General features: G+C 43.0%; 1 protein-coding gene across 1 annotated transcript in view; it reads right to left on the bottom strand.

The window, feature by feature from the left end:
- DCC (DCC netrin 1 receptor) overlaps positions 1-11524 on the bottom strand; it is a 371781-nt gene that overhangs the window by 92495 nt on the left and 267762 nt on the right. The window contains exons 16-18 of the mRNA XM_009637419.1: positions 10456-10597; positions 7718-7828; positions 2179-2373 (exon numbers count right to left, since the gene is read on the bottom strand). Coding sequence (XP_009635714.1) covers positions 2179-2373; positions 7718-7828; positions 10456-10597 — 448 coding nt within the window. The remainder of the gene's footprint in view (positions 1-2178; positions 2374-7717; positions 7829-10455; positions 10598-11524) is intronic.

The raw sequence follows: 11524 nt of genomic DNA on the forward strand, positions 1-11524 counted from the left end.
TGGTTTCTAATAAAGTGGGTGAATAATGAAGGAAGTGTTGGCAACTGTTCTAACTTTTTAAAAGCTTTCTCTGGGCCCTTGGTCACATCCCTCTGGGATTCATTTTCGGTGGATATTTAAATGATGGAATTTAATTAGTGCCATTATTCATGGAAATTGATTGTCAAAGTTGTACAGATGAATGTTCAGAGAAGTTGAATTTAAAATGTGCACGTCAGGATTTGTGACCAAAGTGCTTGTATCCTCATCCAGGCAGGGACCAGATACTTGTGGCTTATCTGGACAACGACAATTAAGTTACACTGCTCACATGTTGAATATTTGCAATCAACCCAAAAAAATGTACAATGTGAAGATATTTTCCATTTGAATAATTAATAACTTGCATGAAACCTCAGCCGGTTGGAGGATGTTCAGCAAAAAAACCCCAACCCTGATTTCAGTGACTGATGTATTTATAACTAAATATTTGATACGTTCAAAAAAGTTTCCTGACATTTTTCTAGATGCCCGAGTGTTCTTTCTGTAATTAAAGTATATGAGAGAAACTTCCTCCCTGACTTGATGGACTTTCTATGTGCTTCTGCATGTTGGCACGGCCAGGAATATTGGAGAACCCTTTTAATGCACAGAAAGAGTTCTAACAGCTGAAGTACGCCATCAGCTTTGCGCAAACACCAAGCATAGTTACCCTACTGGAAGGCTTTTGTATCTGCAAGTTGGTCCTAGCGTATCTTCCACCTGATGGTAGAGGCTATCAGAGGTTCTATGAGCAAATATATTCACCGTTCATTTAATACATGAAGGAAGACAAACACTAAGGCTTCCCAAACCCCAAGACATTTCCCCAGTTGTTAATCAAGACACCTTTAGTGAGAGTTGACCATTTGGAACTCTCTAACATCAGTAGTGTAGGCATCTCCTCCTTAGCTTTTGCCAAAGCCAAAGCACATTGGCTGAGAGAGCTCTGTCCATATATATATTTTTTTTTCTATTACTTCTGGGTCAATAGTGGTGAAAGACTCAACTGAAAACTCATTAAAGATATGAAACAATTTAAAATAGGCTTGGGAGAATTTAAATCCCTTTTGGAATTAAAACAAAAAAACCCACCTTGCATTTAATCCTGACCATTAGTTATTAGACACACGCATTCATTAGTAATAGCTTTTATCTTTATAGTCCAGAACATTGCTTCCATAGTCCAGTCAGACATCTTTCCATTTTGCATAATAACTTCACACTTGCACGCAACCTTATCAAACCTGCCTTCTTCTGTAGAACCCACTGAATATTCGGGCGTGTTTATGCACGGCTCCTTGCAAATACCTCCATCATGAAATACAAAATATACAGAAGCTGTCGGATGGAGTTACAGTAAACCCAGTTTATTCTACCCTCCAGGTTTCCCCAAGGAAACAGCAAAAAGGTTGGACGATGCAGTTTCATGGCGCTACAAAATACCAATTCCAACAAAAAGTGTCCCTAGATAGCAGAGAGTTTTCGGTCCTCCAGAACTGAGATAACGACCTGTGCACCCCCAAAGCACTCAGTTAATGAATCTTCCTGTAATAGCTGATTGTTCCAGATTACTAAGCAGAAAACTTACCATTTATACCTGGAATAAAAGTGCTAAAGAAGAGGATGACAAGGAAACCGTTAAACTTCTTGACTTCCTTTAAACTTTGAACTCTTTTCCCAGAGCTAGGAGAATGGTGCGTCACCACTGGAAGGATCCAGGTCCCTGCGTACCATGCTCAGAATTTAGATGAACGTTCACAGAGGCTCTGCCATGAATAATGAATAACCACCTCTCTCGGCACCATTTTGACAGACACAAAATAGGAGCTTTGCGATAGCCATTAAATCCTAACATGGGGGGGACCAGCCCGGGGAGTAACATCCTTAGGTCCAGCGCTCTGCACAAGTGGGAGTCCGGTATTAGGAACACATGACTTAATAAGATCTACTGATTAAAATGAGCATTCGATCAAAGAAATTTGACAGGCTTGAGAGTACCCAGAGTTTTGAAAGTAAGACCAAATGTAAAATGGAATGCAGAACCAAGCAACGGATAAAGGAAACACCGGTGATAGCCTGAAAATAAACCTACAAAAATAGCATCATCTCAGAGGACCCTCTTTTCATGAAATGAAATAAATAAAAACAATTACTTACCCAGATTTTCGATGGAATAGTAACGCTGTTTACTGTCCACCCGCACAGTCTCAGCATACGGACTGCCGACGCCGTAGCCGATGATGTACCCGCGGACGACAATGTTCGGGTTCAGCGGTGGAGTCCAACTCATGACGATGCTTGTTGTCAAGGGCCTGACATGAAGAGAGCTTGGCTGGTCGGGAACCTGAGATTCTGGGATTAAAAAAAAAAAAAGAAAAGAAAAAGGTATCAATTAACATTCTATTCCTTTAATTTTATTATTCATAAGGTTTGAGTTTAGATTAAAATAATCTGCACAAAGAAACCAACCAGGACCCCAGAGTTACATGCAGAGCTTACATGCAATTGCATTTCTGAGCTCCAGCCTTCCCTTCCAAGAGTATCTCCTAGTGCTTTCCACCTTTCGCATAAGGCTACAAACAAGAGAGATTTAAAATTCTGCAGGAAAATGAAAGATGCCCTACAAGAGAATTTCCAGTAGGACAACTCTTCTCTTCCTTGGTCTATTTGCATGTTCGGCAGCATCCTGACAGCTGAGCGTATGAGTTGCCTTTCTGCTCCCAGATTATTTCATGAAAGGGTTTACTTTGTTAGTGCTACGGTAGTAGATTCTGGCAATAATCTGTCCCTTTCCCACAAAAATAAGAAGCGAATTTTAAACTCTTGGGCATGCGTGTCTTGCTTTGAAGCGGCTTTAAACAATACACCCACGTTTCATACATGAAATAACAGAATAAGATATTTTATTTACAGGTACGCCCAGGGAAAATGTATAACTTTAAGTAGTAATTAATCCCTTGAGGTCTATTTGCCTTCTATAAGCCTAATTTTACTGTAAAGGTCAGATGAGTTCATGCCTTTTGTTTGAGTTTACCCCATAGCTACCATATCACAAGTCTCTTCAGAGGAGCCGCACAGTAGCTTGTCTTTTTGAGAGCAGAAAGAGACAAGTTACTATTTTTCCCCAATAAAAAGGCTTGCAATATAATAGATGAAAGCTTATACAGATGACAACAAGGACAGGGCAGAGAAAACCGGTAATAACAGAAACCGATGTAAACTCCAACAAAAGACACTCCACAGTTGTGAAGCATTCCCACTGTAAACCTTGGAAAAGGTAATAAAAAGAAGAATTAACTCTTTTTTTAATAACCACACGCGTCCTTGGCATTTGATGGGCTTTCAGCTGAGCTCTTACGAACACATTAGCGTCCTCCGACAACCTGGCGCGCCTTCGGGGAAGTCCCGTGAGTACATTACCCAGCAACTCTAGAAGTCCTTTGCATTCGACTCCTTAAAATTGCAAAGCAAAGGTCTTGCTTAAAGGCGGAAGAAAACGCGCTGCAAAGTCGCTACTCACACACAGAAGAAACAGATTGCACCCATGGTGCCGCTCCAAGTCAAGTTAAGTTGCCATTTACCCCCTCTCCACCCCCAAACTTTCTTTTAATGCCGAAGCAGAAGTTACTCGAGCAGCTATTCCTGAACAGTGCTGTTTGGAAAACAAATGACAGAAGCGTTTCGTACAAGCCCCAAAGATAAAATAACGATTTCATGCCTTGAAACGAGAAGCTGGCTAACGTAGCAAGACTGCAATTCCTCCAACTTCCTAAAAGTAGCGGTTCTCCGGCAGCAAAGGACATCAGAGCACTCACAGAGCCGACGGCCTTCAAACGAGGATTTTTACATCTGACGCAACACGGGGACTTCAATTGCGGCACAGATACCTCTAGGCAGCCGTTTGGGTTAAAACTACTTTATTCAAACGTTTCCTAGTCTTTATTTCGAACAATTCAAAGATACAATTCGTGCATTTCCGAGCAAAATCGTGGCTTCTTGTTTCAGAAAGCAAAAGGCAGTTTAATTTCTTGTACCCTTCTTGTGAATTAAATCTCTAAAATGAAGCTGGGGCAAACAATATTTTCAAATATCAAAGTTTCATAAGCACAGCTATTTTTTGAAGACGCATTTTTTTTTTTTTTGCTTCAGCTTTCTGTATAAAGCAATGTTAATTACATTTTAATTAGCTTTACCTTCAAACATCTTCTGGAAGCAACACTTTTCTTATTCTGAAACAGTGCTGAATTTTAGAATGTGGGTCCTGTATTTCACAACCCCAAGTACAAAGTTTAAAGTCAACTGGTTTTTTTCCCCTCAAACAAAATGTTTTTTCGGTTGTCCTTACAGCGAAGCACGTTTCCCACAGTAAGGACATCTGTCAAATATAACATAGAGCCAAACATCTAAACCCATCAATTCTTTAGGCAACCAGACCACCCAAGCCTTTGCACGGCTCTGCTGATTTTCAGTGTCCCAGCCCTCGAATATCCAGGAATAAAACTCTTATTGAAATATGTATCTCATAGTCCCACTTTCTTTGCCAGGGTATTTCCTTGCACTTCTACACCAATATGTTTACTTTTGTTTCTCCTGGGCTTCAACATGATGCCACAACTACTGAGAAGCAACTTTGAGACCCCATTCTCCTACACGAGTGCCAAATGAGTTCTTCATCCTAAGTGCCAAATGAGCCAAATCCACGGTCCCCCCCCCTCTCTGAACTGCACCAAAGGTTCATCACTTGCTCTCACGTAGGGAAATCTTGGAGTATTTGTAAGCAAATCCACGAGCCGTGGATGCCAGCCAGCCCCCAGACCAGCATCGGGCACGCAGGAGGAGAGTTCCTCAGTAGATCTGCCCATGTAACCAGATTTCTTGGTGCTACGGTTCTTACTCTCTTCCCTTACGGACAATTAGGTTCCCAAGAAATGGAAGCTGAAGTTCTGCATCATTGCCTGGTGCGACATCTCCTCCTGGGATGCCAAGTCCGCTCACCGGTGCCTCTGAGCCCTCCACCGTGCTTCCACCTAAGGGTTTGAACACCCGCGTTTTCCATCCAGGGAATATTGCACTTAGTGCTACTTCGAGGTCCCCAATTCCGCCGGCAAACTTGAAAAATGCTTTACATTTGGGTCACTTCAGCAATTCTCGTAGACATTCAAAGATGTGTGTTTCCCAAAGTCAGGGTCGTTTTCCCTCGTCCCATTTTGCTCACATCTTTCCCCAATCACTTTTCAGTATAAATTACAGTACGGTAGCAGTCTAGCTTGTCATGCTCTTAAAGCGCTAATTTAGAGCTGAAGCTAAACTCTATCACCATCTAATATGTGTAACAGCTTCCATCTGTTCAATGCAGTAATCAGAAACCAAGCATCCTAAACCCATTTTCCTGGAGGATACCTTTGCGAAGTTGATCAGAGATTCTCTTGCATCCTTGCTCAAGCTATTTAAATCAAACCCTTTGGGGAAAGCACTGCTTCCAATTTCTATTTATTTTTTTTTTCCTTTTTAAAGCACAAAATTTGAGGCTTAAAATAAATATTTAAAACCTTCCCAGCTGTTGGTAAAGGCATGCGAGCTTTCTAGGGAACCTCGAAGAAGCAGCTATGTTTGGATTTCTAATCACTTTAACAAAACACACTAATTAAAATGAATATCCGTCGGGAGTTGACGCCGTTCTCCAGGATACCGTTCGTCTTCGTGTTGCCAGTGCCAACCAGGCTTCCAGTGAGAGCAAGAGAAACTGTGTTAACCGTAGCAGCAGAGGGGACGGCAGTTCCCAGCCTGTGCTCCAGCCTTTCCCTGCTTTGCTGGAACTTGCAGGATTCCATGTAACTACGACATCGAGGAGTTTTCTCCCCAGGCTTTAGCGGAGCATTTGTATCTAGCATGCAACACGACGCGATGCCAGCATCGGGCTGCTGCAGCTTCACGAGGATAAATCATGGCTACTGCAAATGCAAATGCATGTAAATACAACAGAGGGACAAAATGGCTTGGCTTGAATTTATTCGCACGCACCTACTTGCACCCTGCGTCTCCTGCGGTTGCTCGATTCACGCCTTTGCACGCACACGTGCATTTGGGCACAAAACCTTCAACGGAAGGTAGGGTGTAGTAAATGCAAATCAAACCAAACGTGCTCCAATGCATTAACTTCTTCTCGGCACACTGCGGCGCATTCGGAATTTATCTTTTACTCTCGCCGGTGGCGAGTCAGCTGTTTACACCTTAACAACATCATTTCTCAAATTGCTGTCGAGCCAAAGCGTAATTAGAAAGATACCATCGCGCGCGGCGGCACGGCGCGACCCGTCGGTTGAGTTACAACGCGCCCGGAAGCGTTGCATCTTCTTTAAAAGCTTGATGAGAAACCACAGGTACTGGTTCTCCCATTTTGCGTGCCACGCACCGCAGTCGCTGTTCCCGGTCTGCTGGAAAATTGCATTTGGACATAGGGGAAGGCAGAAATTCTTCAATTTGCAAGGGTTGATTTCGAGATCATAAGGAAATCCGGCCAGGCACAAGAAAGGCAACATCAAGTGCTATGGTGCATTTAAACTGATTATTTATTTATTCTTTCATCCACTTTGCCTTTGATCCTTTTTAGGTGACTTATTTTGTTTTAAAAATCACAGCAATTTTCATCAGTTTCCTTTTATTTTCCATTCATCTCCTTTCTCCTACATATGTGCTTCTTAGGGACTGTCTGTAGTTTGGCCGTAACTTCCATCTGTCAGATGCTTTGTTCCATTTGATTTGCACTGTTTAATTTTTTTTTGGTAGACTTTTTCATTACTCTCCTTTTATTCCTTTCCTACTTCAAATATTCCCGTCATTTCATCTAACCCTTTCATTTCAGTGTTTTTCTTCCCTTTTGTGTCAGCATCTGCACTGATTTATACAGCCCACGATTTTCAGGTACCTGCATCCCGTCATCTTTCGCTAATTATTCGGCTTCGTTGCCAACCTGCATTTCTAACAACTCTGCAAACAGAGGCTGGGAAACAGGATTTGACCTATTTGAGCATTTGCTGAGCGCATTGTTAGGCTCCTTGGCGTCATTTGCACTGTTGCTTGGATTGCTTACGTTTATCGTTTATGAAGTTACAGCTGCACTTCACCGTAGCATTGCGAATGGCCGCGATGCTCGGGAGCTAAATTCTGGCAAGGAATTATTTTGACAAAGGTGGGGACAATCTTTTTAATAGGGCCAGCTGGGACAGGACAAGGGGGGATGGCTTTAAACTGAAGCAGGGGAGGTTTAGACTGGATCTAAGGAAGAAATTCTTTCCAGTGAGGGTGGTGAAACCCTGGCAGGGGTTGCCCAGAGCGGTGGTGGAGGCCCCATCCCTGGGAACATTCCAGGCCAGGTTGGCCGGGGCTGGGAGCAACCTGATGTGGTTCAAGGTGTCCCTGCTCCTGCAGGGGGGTTGGGCTGGGTGACCTCTGGGGGTCCCTTCCCACCCAAACCATTCTATCATTCTATGATTCTGACTCCTTGGTCCTGGTGATGAGAGAGAAACACAACCCAAGGCACGTGGGATCCAGGAATATAAGAAAACGTTGGTCGGTGGGTGGCTAGAGTCCGGGCATCGCACCCTAACCTCGGCCCGGGTGACAACTGCAGTGGGACCCCTCGGCTACGGGCTAGAAGACTTTTGGAGACAACAGCTTTTAAAAGAGATGCATTTACCGTCGAGATCGTTCTCGGGTGTTTCTGCTGTGTACCAGTCCGAGGGGGGCCCTGTCCCATTCACTGTCATGGCAGCCACCTGGAAACTGTACTGGCTTCCTTTCTCGAGTCCTGTTTAAAACAAAAAAAAAGCAAAGCAAAACAAACAAAAAAAAAGGCAAATAAAAATCATACAGAAAGAAGAAGATGAAGAAAACAAATTAACGACAATACCAGAGGTTGCAGCAGACTGTGCGTAAAAGGAAATCTCGAGTAACAGTCCACTGGATTTGCTGTATGTAAGGAAATATATAGAAATGCATATATATGCATACAAATAAATATAGATATGCAAATGAATATTTTTAATACTGAAAAAAAAAAAAATAAATATGCGTTCCCCCAGCACACCGCTGCCCGGTTTGCAGACTGCGCTCTACGGCACACGTACGTGGGGACGTCGTATGGGCAAGTGCCTGGGCAGGGGCGTAGCGGAACGGCTCTGGGGGGAGGCCGGTATTCACCCAGGAAAAGAAGTTTCTGACCAAAAGGAAAGGTTTCAAATATTGAACGAGGGCTGCACCGGCCCAGGGTGAGTTTGGGTTGTAATTCCCATCGGTTGCGCTCATACATACAGAATTAATGGGAGTAGAGTAGAAAATGGGGTAGAAAAATGAAGACTTTTTCTACAAATAGGAGAAAACCAGAAAATACTAGAAAATTTCTACCAATAGTAGAAAAATGAAGAATCGTTTTGCATAACTAAGCCGTTAATCGCACACCTAGCAAAAGCTGCTCACTGCTTTTAACGTGCAGGGAACCGCAGGTACGCTCTCCTTATGCAGAAAATCTGCCGGCTCGGAACTAGGTTAGCAACTGAAGAGCGTTTTGCTTTCCGGTGCTCCTGATTAACTTCAGAGCATGCAGTTCAGGCAAAAAAAATAAAAATAAAAAATAGAAAGCCTTAGCAATATTATGAAATAAGCACGGCTTCAGAAGCAGGCGTTTTCCTCTGTGGCTAAAGCCATCAGAAACCAATTACTGCCGCGTTCCTGAGTGTGCCACAAGACTTCCAAGTCCCCGAGGTGGGGATATAGGTTTATCTTTTTGCTCAGTCTATACTGACCACAAAGCACGGGGAAAAAACCTGTTTCATTTAATTGCAAACATTCTCCGGAGAAGGCGGCTCATAATTAAAAAGCCGTTTAACATTTAGCTGACATGGAAGCCTACTCCAAAATTGATAGTGGCTATTTAAACCCCTGCGTTGTAACTCTCAACTCCTCTGCTGTTGCAGATGTTCTCCTTATCCCATAGAGCACCTGCCTACCAAATAGGATTGCAGCAAAGATGTGAAGTGCCTACATGTTAATATTTAAAATGTCCATTTAGGAGAGGCACATAGCTCGGTCTCCAGCTATCACAAGATATGCATGCCGAAAGCAATAACGAGAGCTGGATGTTCTTCTCGATTGCTTTCCAAGATACATATGCCCAAGGTTTGTGGCTGGATGGAGGCGAGTTGCGGTGGGGCTGCGGCAGCCAGGGCAGGCAGGAGGGCTGGGGGCTGCCTGCAGCCCATCGTCCCACCGGGACACCCCCAGCTCTGGAATAATTCATGTGGAAAAAAAGAGTTTGCTCAAGACGTGGGGATCTACCACAATAGAGATCAATCCGCTCTGCTTCCACAGGGATGAGATCTGCAGGGACAGCGGCAGATGAAGGTACGTGCGTTCCCTCTGGGACTTTGACTGCATTGCTATGTTTTCTTCTCTAAGCCATCAGAGCAGCAGCAGCTCCCACATCTGAGCAGCTTTCATCATTATTTCTACTTCATCTGCCAGAAAATAGTTCCTTTCCAACTTGTTGAACATGCTTAACACGCCATCTCCCCCCAGAAAGTAGCTGTTTGTTGTGCAGCTTCACAAGAGCTCCCATGGGGACTCTGGTCAAGAGCCTAGGGTAGATGACCAAGTTGGGTTTTCTGTATTTAAAGTCTTCCTCATAAAAATGTTCTACTTTGGCTTTTATTTCATTTTGAAATAAAATCCTGCTTTTCCTTCCAAAACAGAAAACGGTAGAGTTTATTCCGAGATACACAACTCGGAATTACTCCTGATTCTCATAGATTACACATGCAGGTAAACATAAAGCAGATCAAATCATTTGAAATCATAGTTATATTGAATTTAGGAGCAAAACTTTGACAAACTTTAATTACCTCCCTTGATGCTTTGCTGCTTTTTCAGTTATGACTTGGGCATAAGGCGAGAACCCAGGTGAAATTCATTTTCACCCACCAGAATTCACCGTTACCCTTACGATACTCATCTGGCTACTTTCATTCATCGCAATTAGAGTTTTGCTATGATCTACTGTTGCACTTTTTATTCAGCGAGGAGATCTTTTCCATTGAAAATCTGGGAAAAGAAACTAGGGAAATCGGTATTTTTGCACCCGCAAGAAAATAGATGTCGACCGAGTGCTCTAAAAAAAACCCAACTAAGGCTTAAGATACTGGACACGAGAAATTCGGCTTAAAATTCATTAATGATAAAATCCAGGAGACAAATATATGATAAAAGCAATAAGGAAAAAAATGGGTTTAAAAAAAGCAGGGTAAAGACTGTCTTTGTACAACACAATAAATGCTACCTGCCAGCAAGGAAATCAATGTTCCCTTGAAGTGAAAGTATATTTTATTCCCAAAGCATTTAATTCATCAAAACCTTGCAAGGCTGTACCATGTGAACACTGACCTGTGAACAAGTACCAGAGGTTGTTCGGCTCCAGTGTTTCAATCTCACCCCTGCGGGTAGTCTTTCTATGTCGGATTTTATAGCCCGTAATAAATCCATTTTGAGTACCTGGTGGTGGAGGCAACCAGCTAACTTTGATGCTCTGTAAAAGAAAAGATATTATTGTTGATTTTTTTTTGTTTGTTTTTTTGGCAAAGAAATGACAGAAATAAAGTACATAAAATGAATGGGAAAAAAGGAACAAGAGAAAGGCTGTGTTTTTCTAATAACAACATGTATTCAACTAACGTTATTTTGAGAAGAAAATCAAAGCAAATCTTAAAAGATTCATGATGGCGTAAAGAAAATTGGATGTCCTCTAACAGTAGATGGCTAGATGGACAATGGATTTATATAGCCAATTTTCTCCCTTTTCAGGATTTTTTCATTTCAACAGGCCACCAGAATACCTACGATACTAGAAACATCAGCTCTGGGGTTGAGTAGACCCTGCAACCCGCTTTGCTTCTCAGCCCAAAGTGCCCAAGTCACCTCTTTTTGACTGCAGGGTACAAATATCAACCTGAGCAATTCTAACAATTCTGTGCCATTTGAACTCCACGGACGTTCACGGAGACGTTGCCGCACCCTCGTCGTATCAACATAAAGACAGTCAAACCTCTTGGGAATAAACTTATTGCCAATCCCAACGCGTAAGGATTTTTGCTGAGCCATTCATCGGAGACAGCAGCAATGCCAAGACCAATCACTTATTTTTTTTCTAAATAAAATCATAGAATTGTTTAGGTTGGAAAAGACCATTCAGATCACCAACCCCAACCGTTCCCCTACCCCTGCCATCCCATCCCCAAACCCTGGCCCTAAGCACCTTGGCTGCTCGGCGCACCTTGGCTGCCCGGCGGTTAAATCCCCCCAGGGATGGGGACTCGACCCCTTCCCTGAGCAGCCCCTTCCAGTGCTTGACAGCCCCAAGGGGAAGAAATTTTTCCTAACGTCATTGAAAATGTTGCTTGCTAGATTGTAAGAGGGATCTTATCTCAGCCTAATAGCCCAAACCGAAACCGTCCCT

Source organism: Egretta garzetta, unplaced genomic scaffold (assembly GCF_000687185.1).
Source record: "Egretta garzetta isolate BGI_Z169 unplaced genomic scaffold, ASM68718v1 scaffold384, whole genome shotgun sequence".
Classification (NCBI taxonomy): Eukaryota; Metazoa; Chordata; class Aves; order Pelecaniformes; family Ardeidae; genus Egretta; species Egretta garzetta.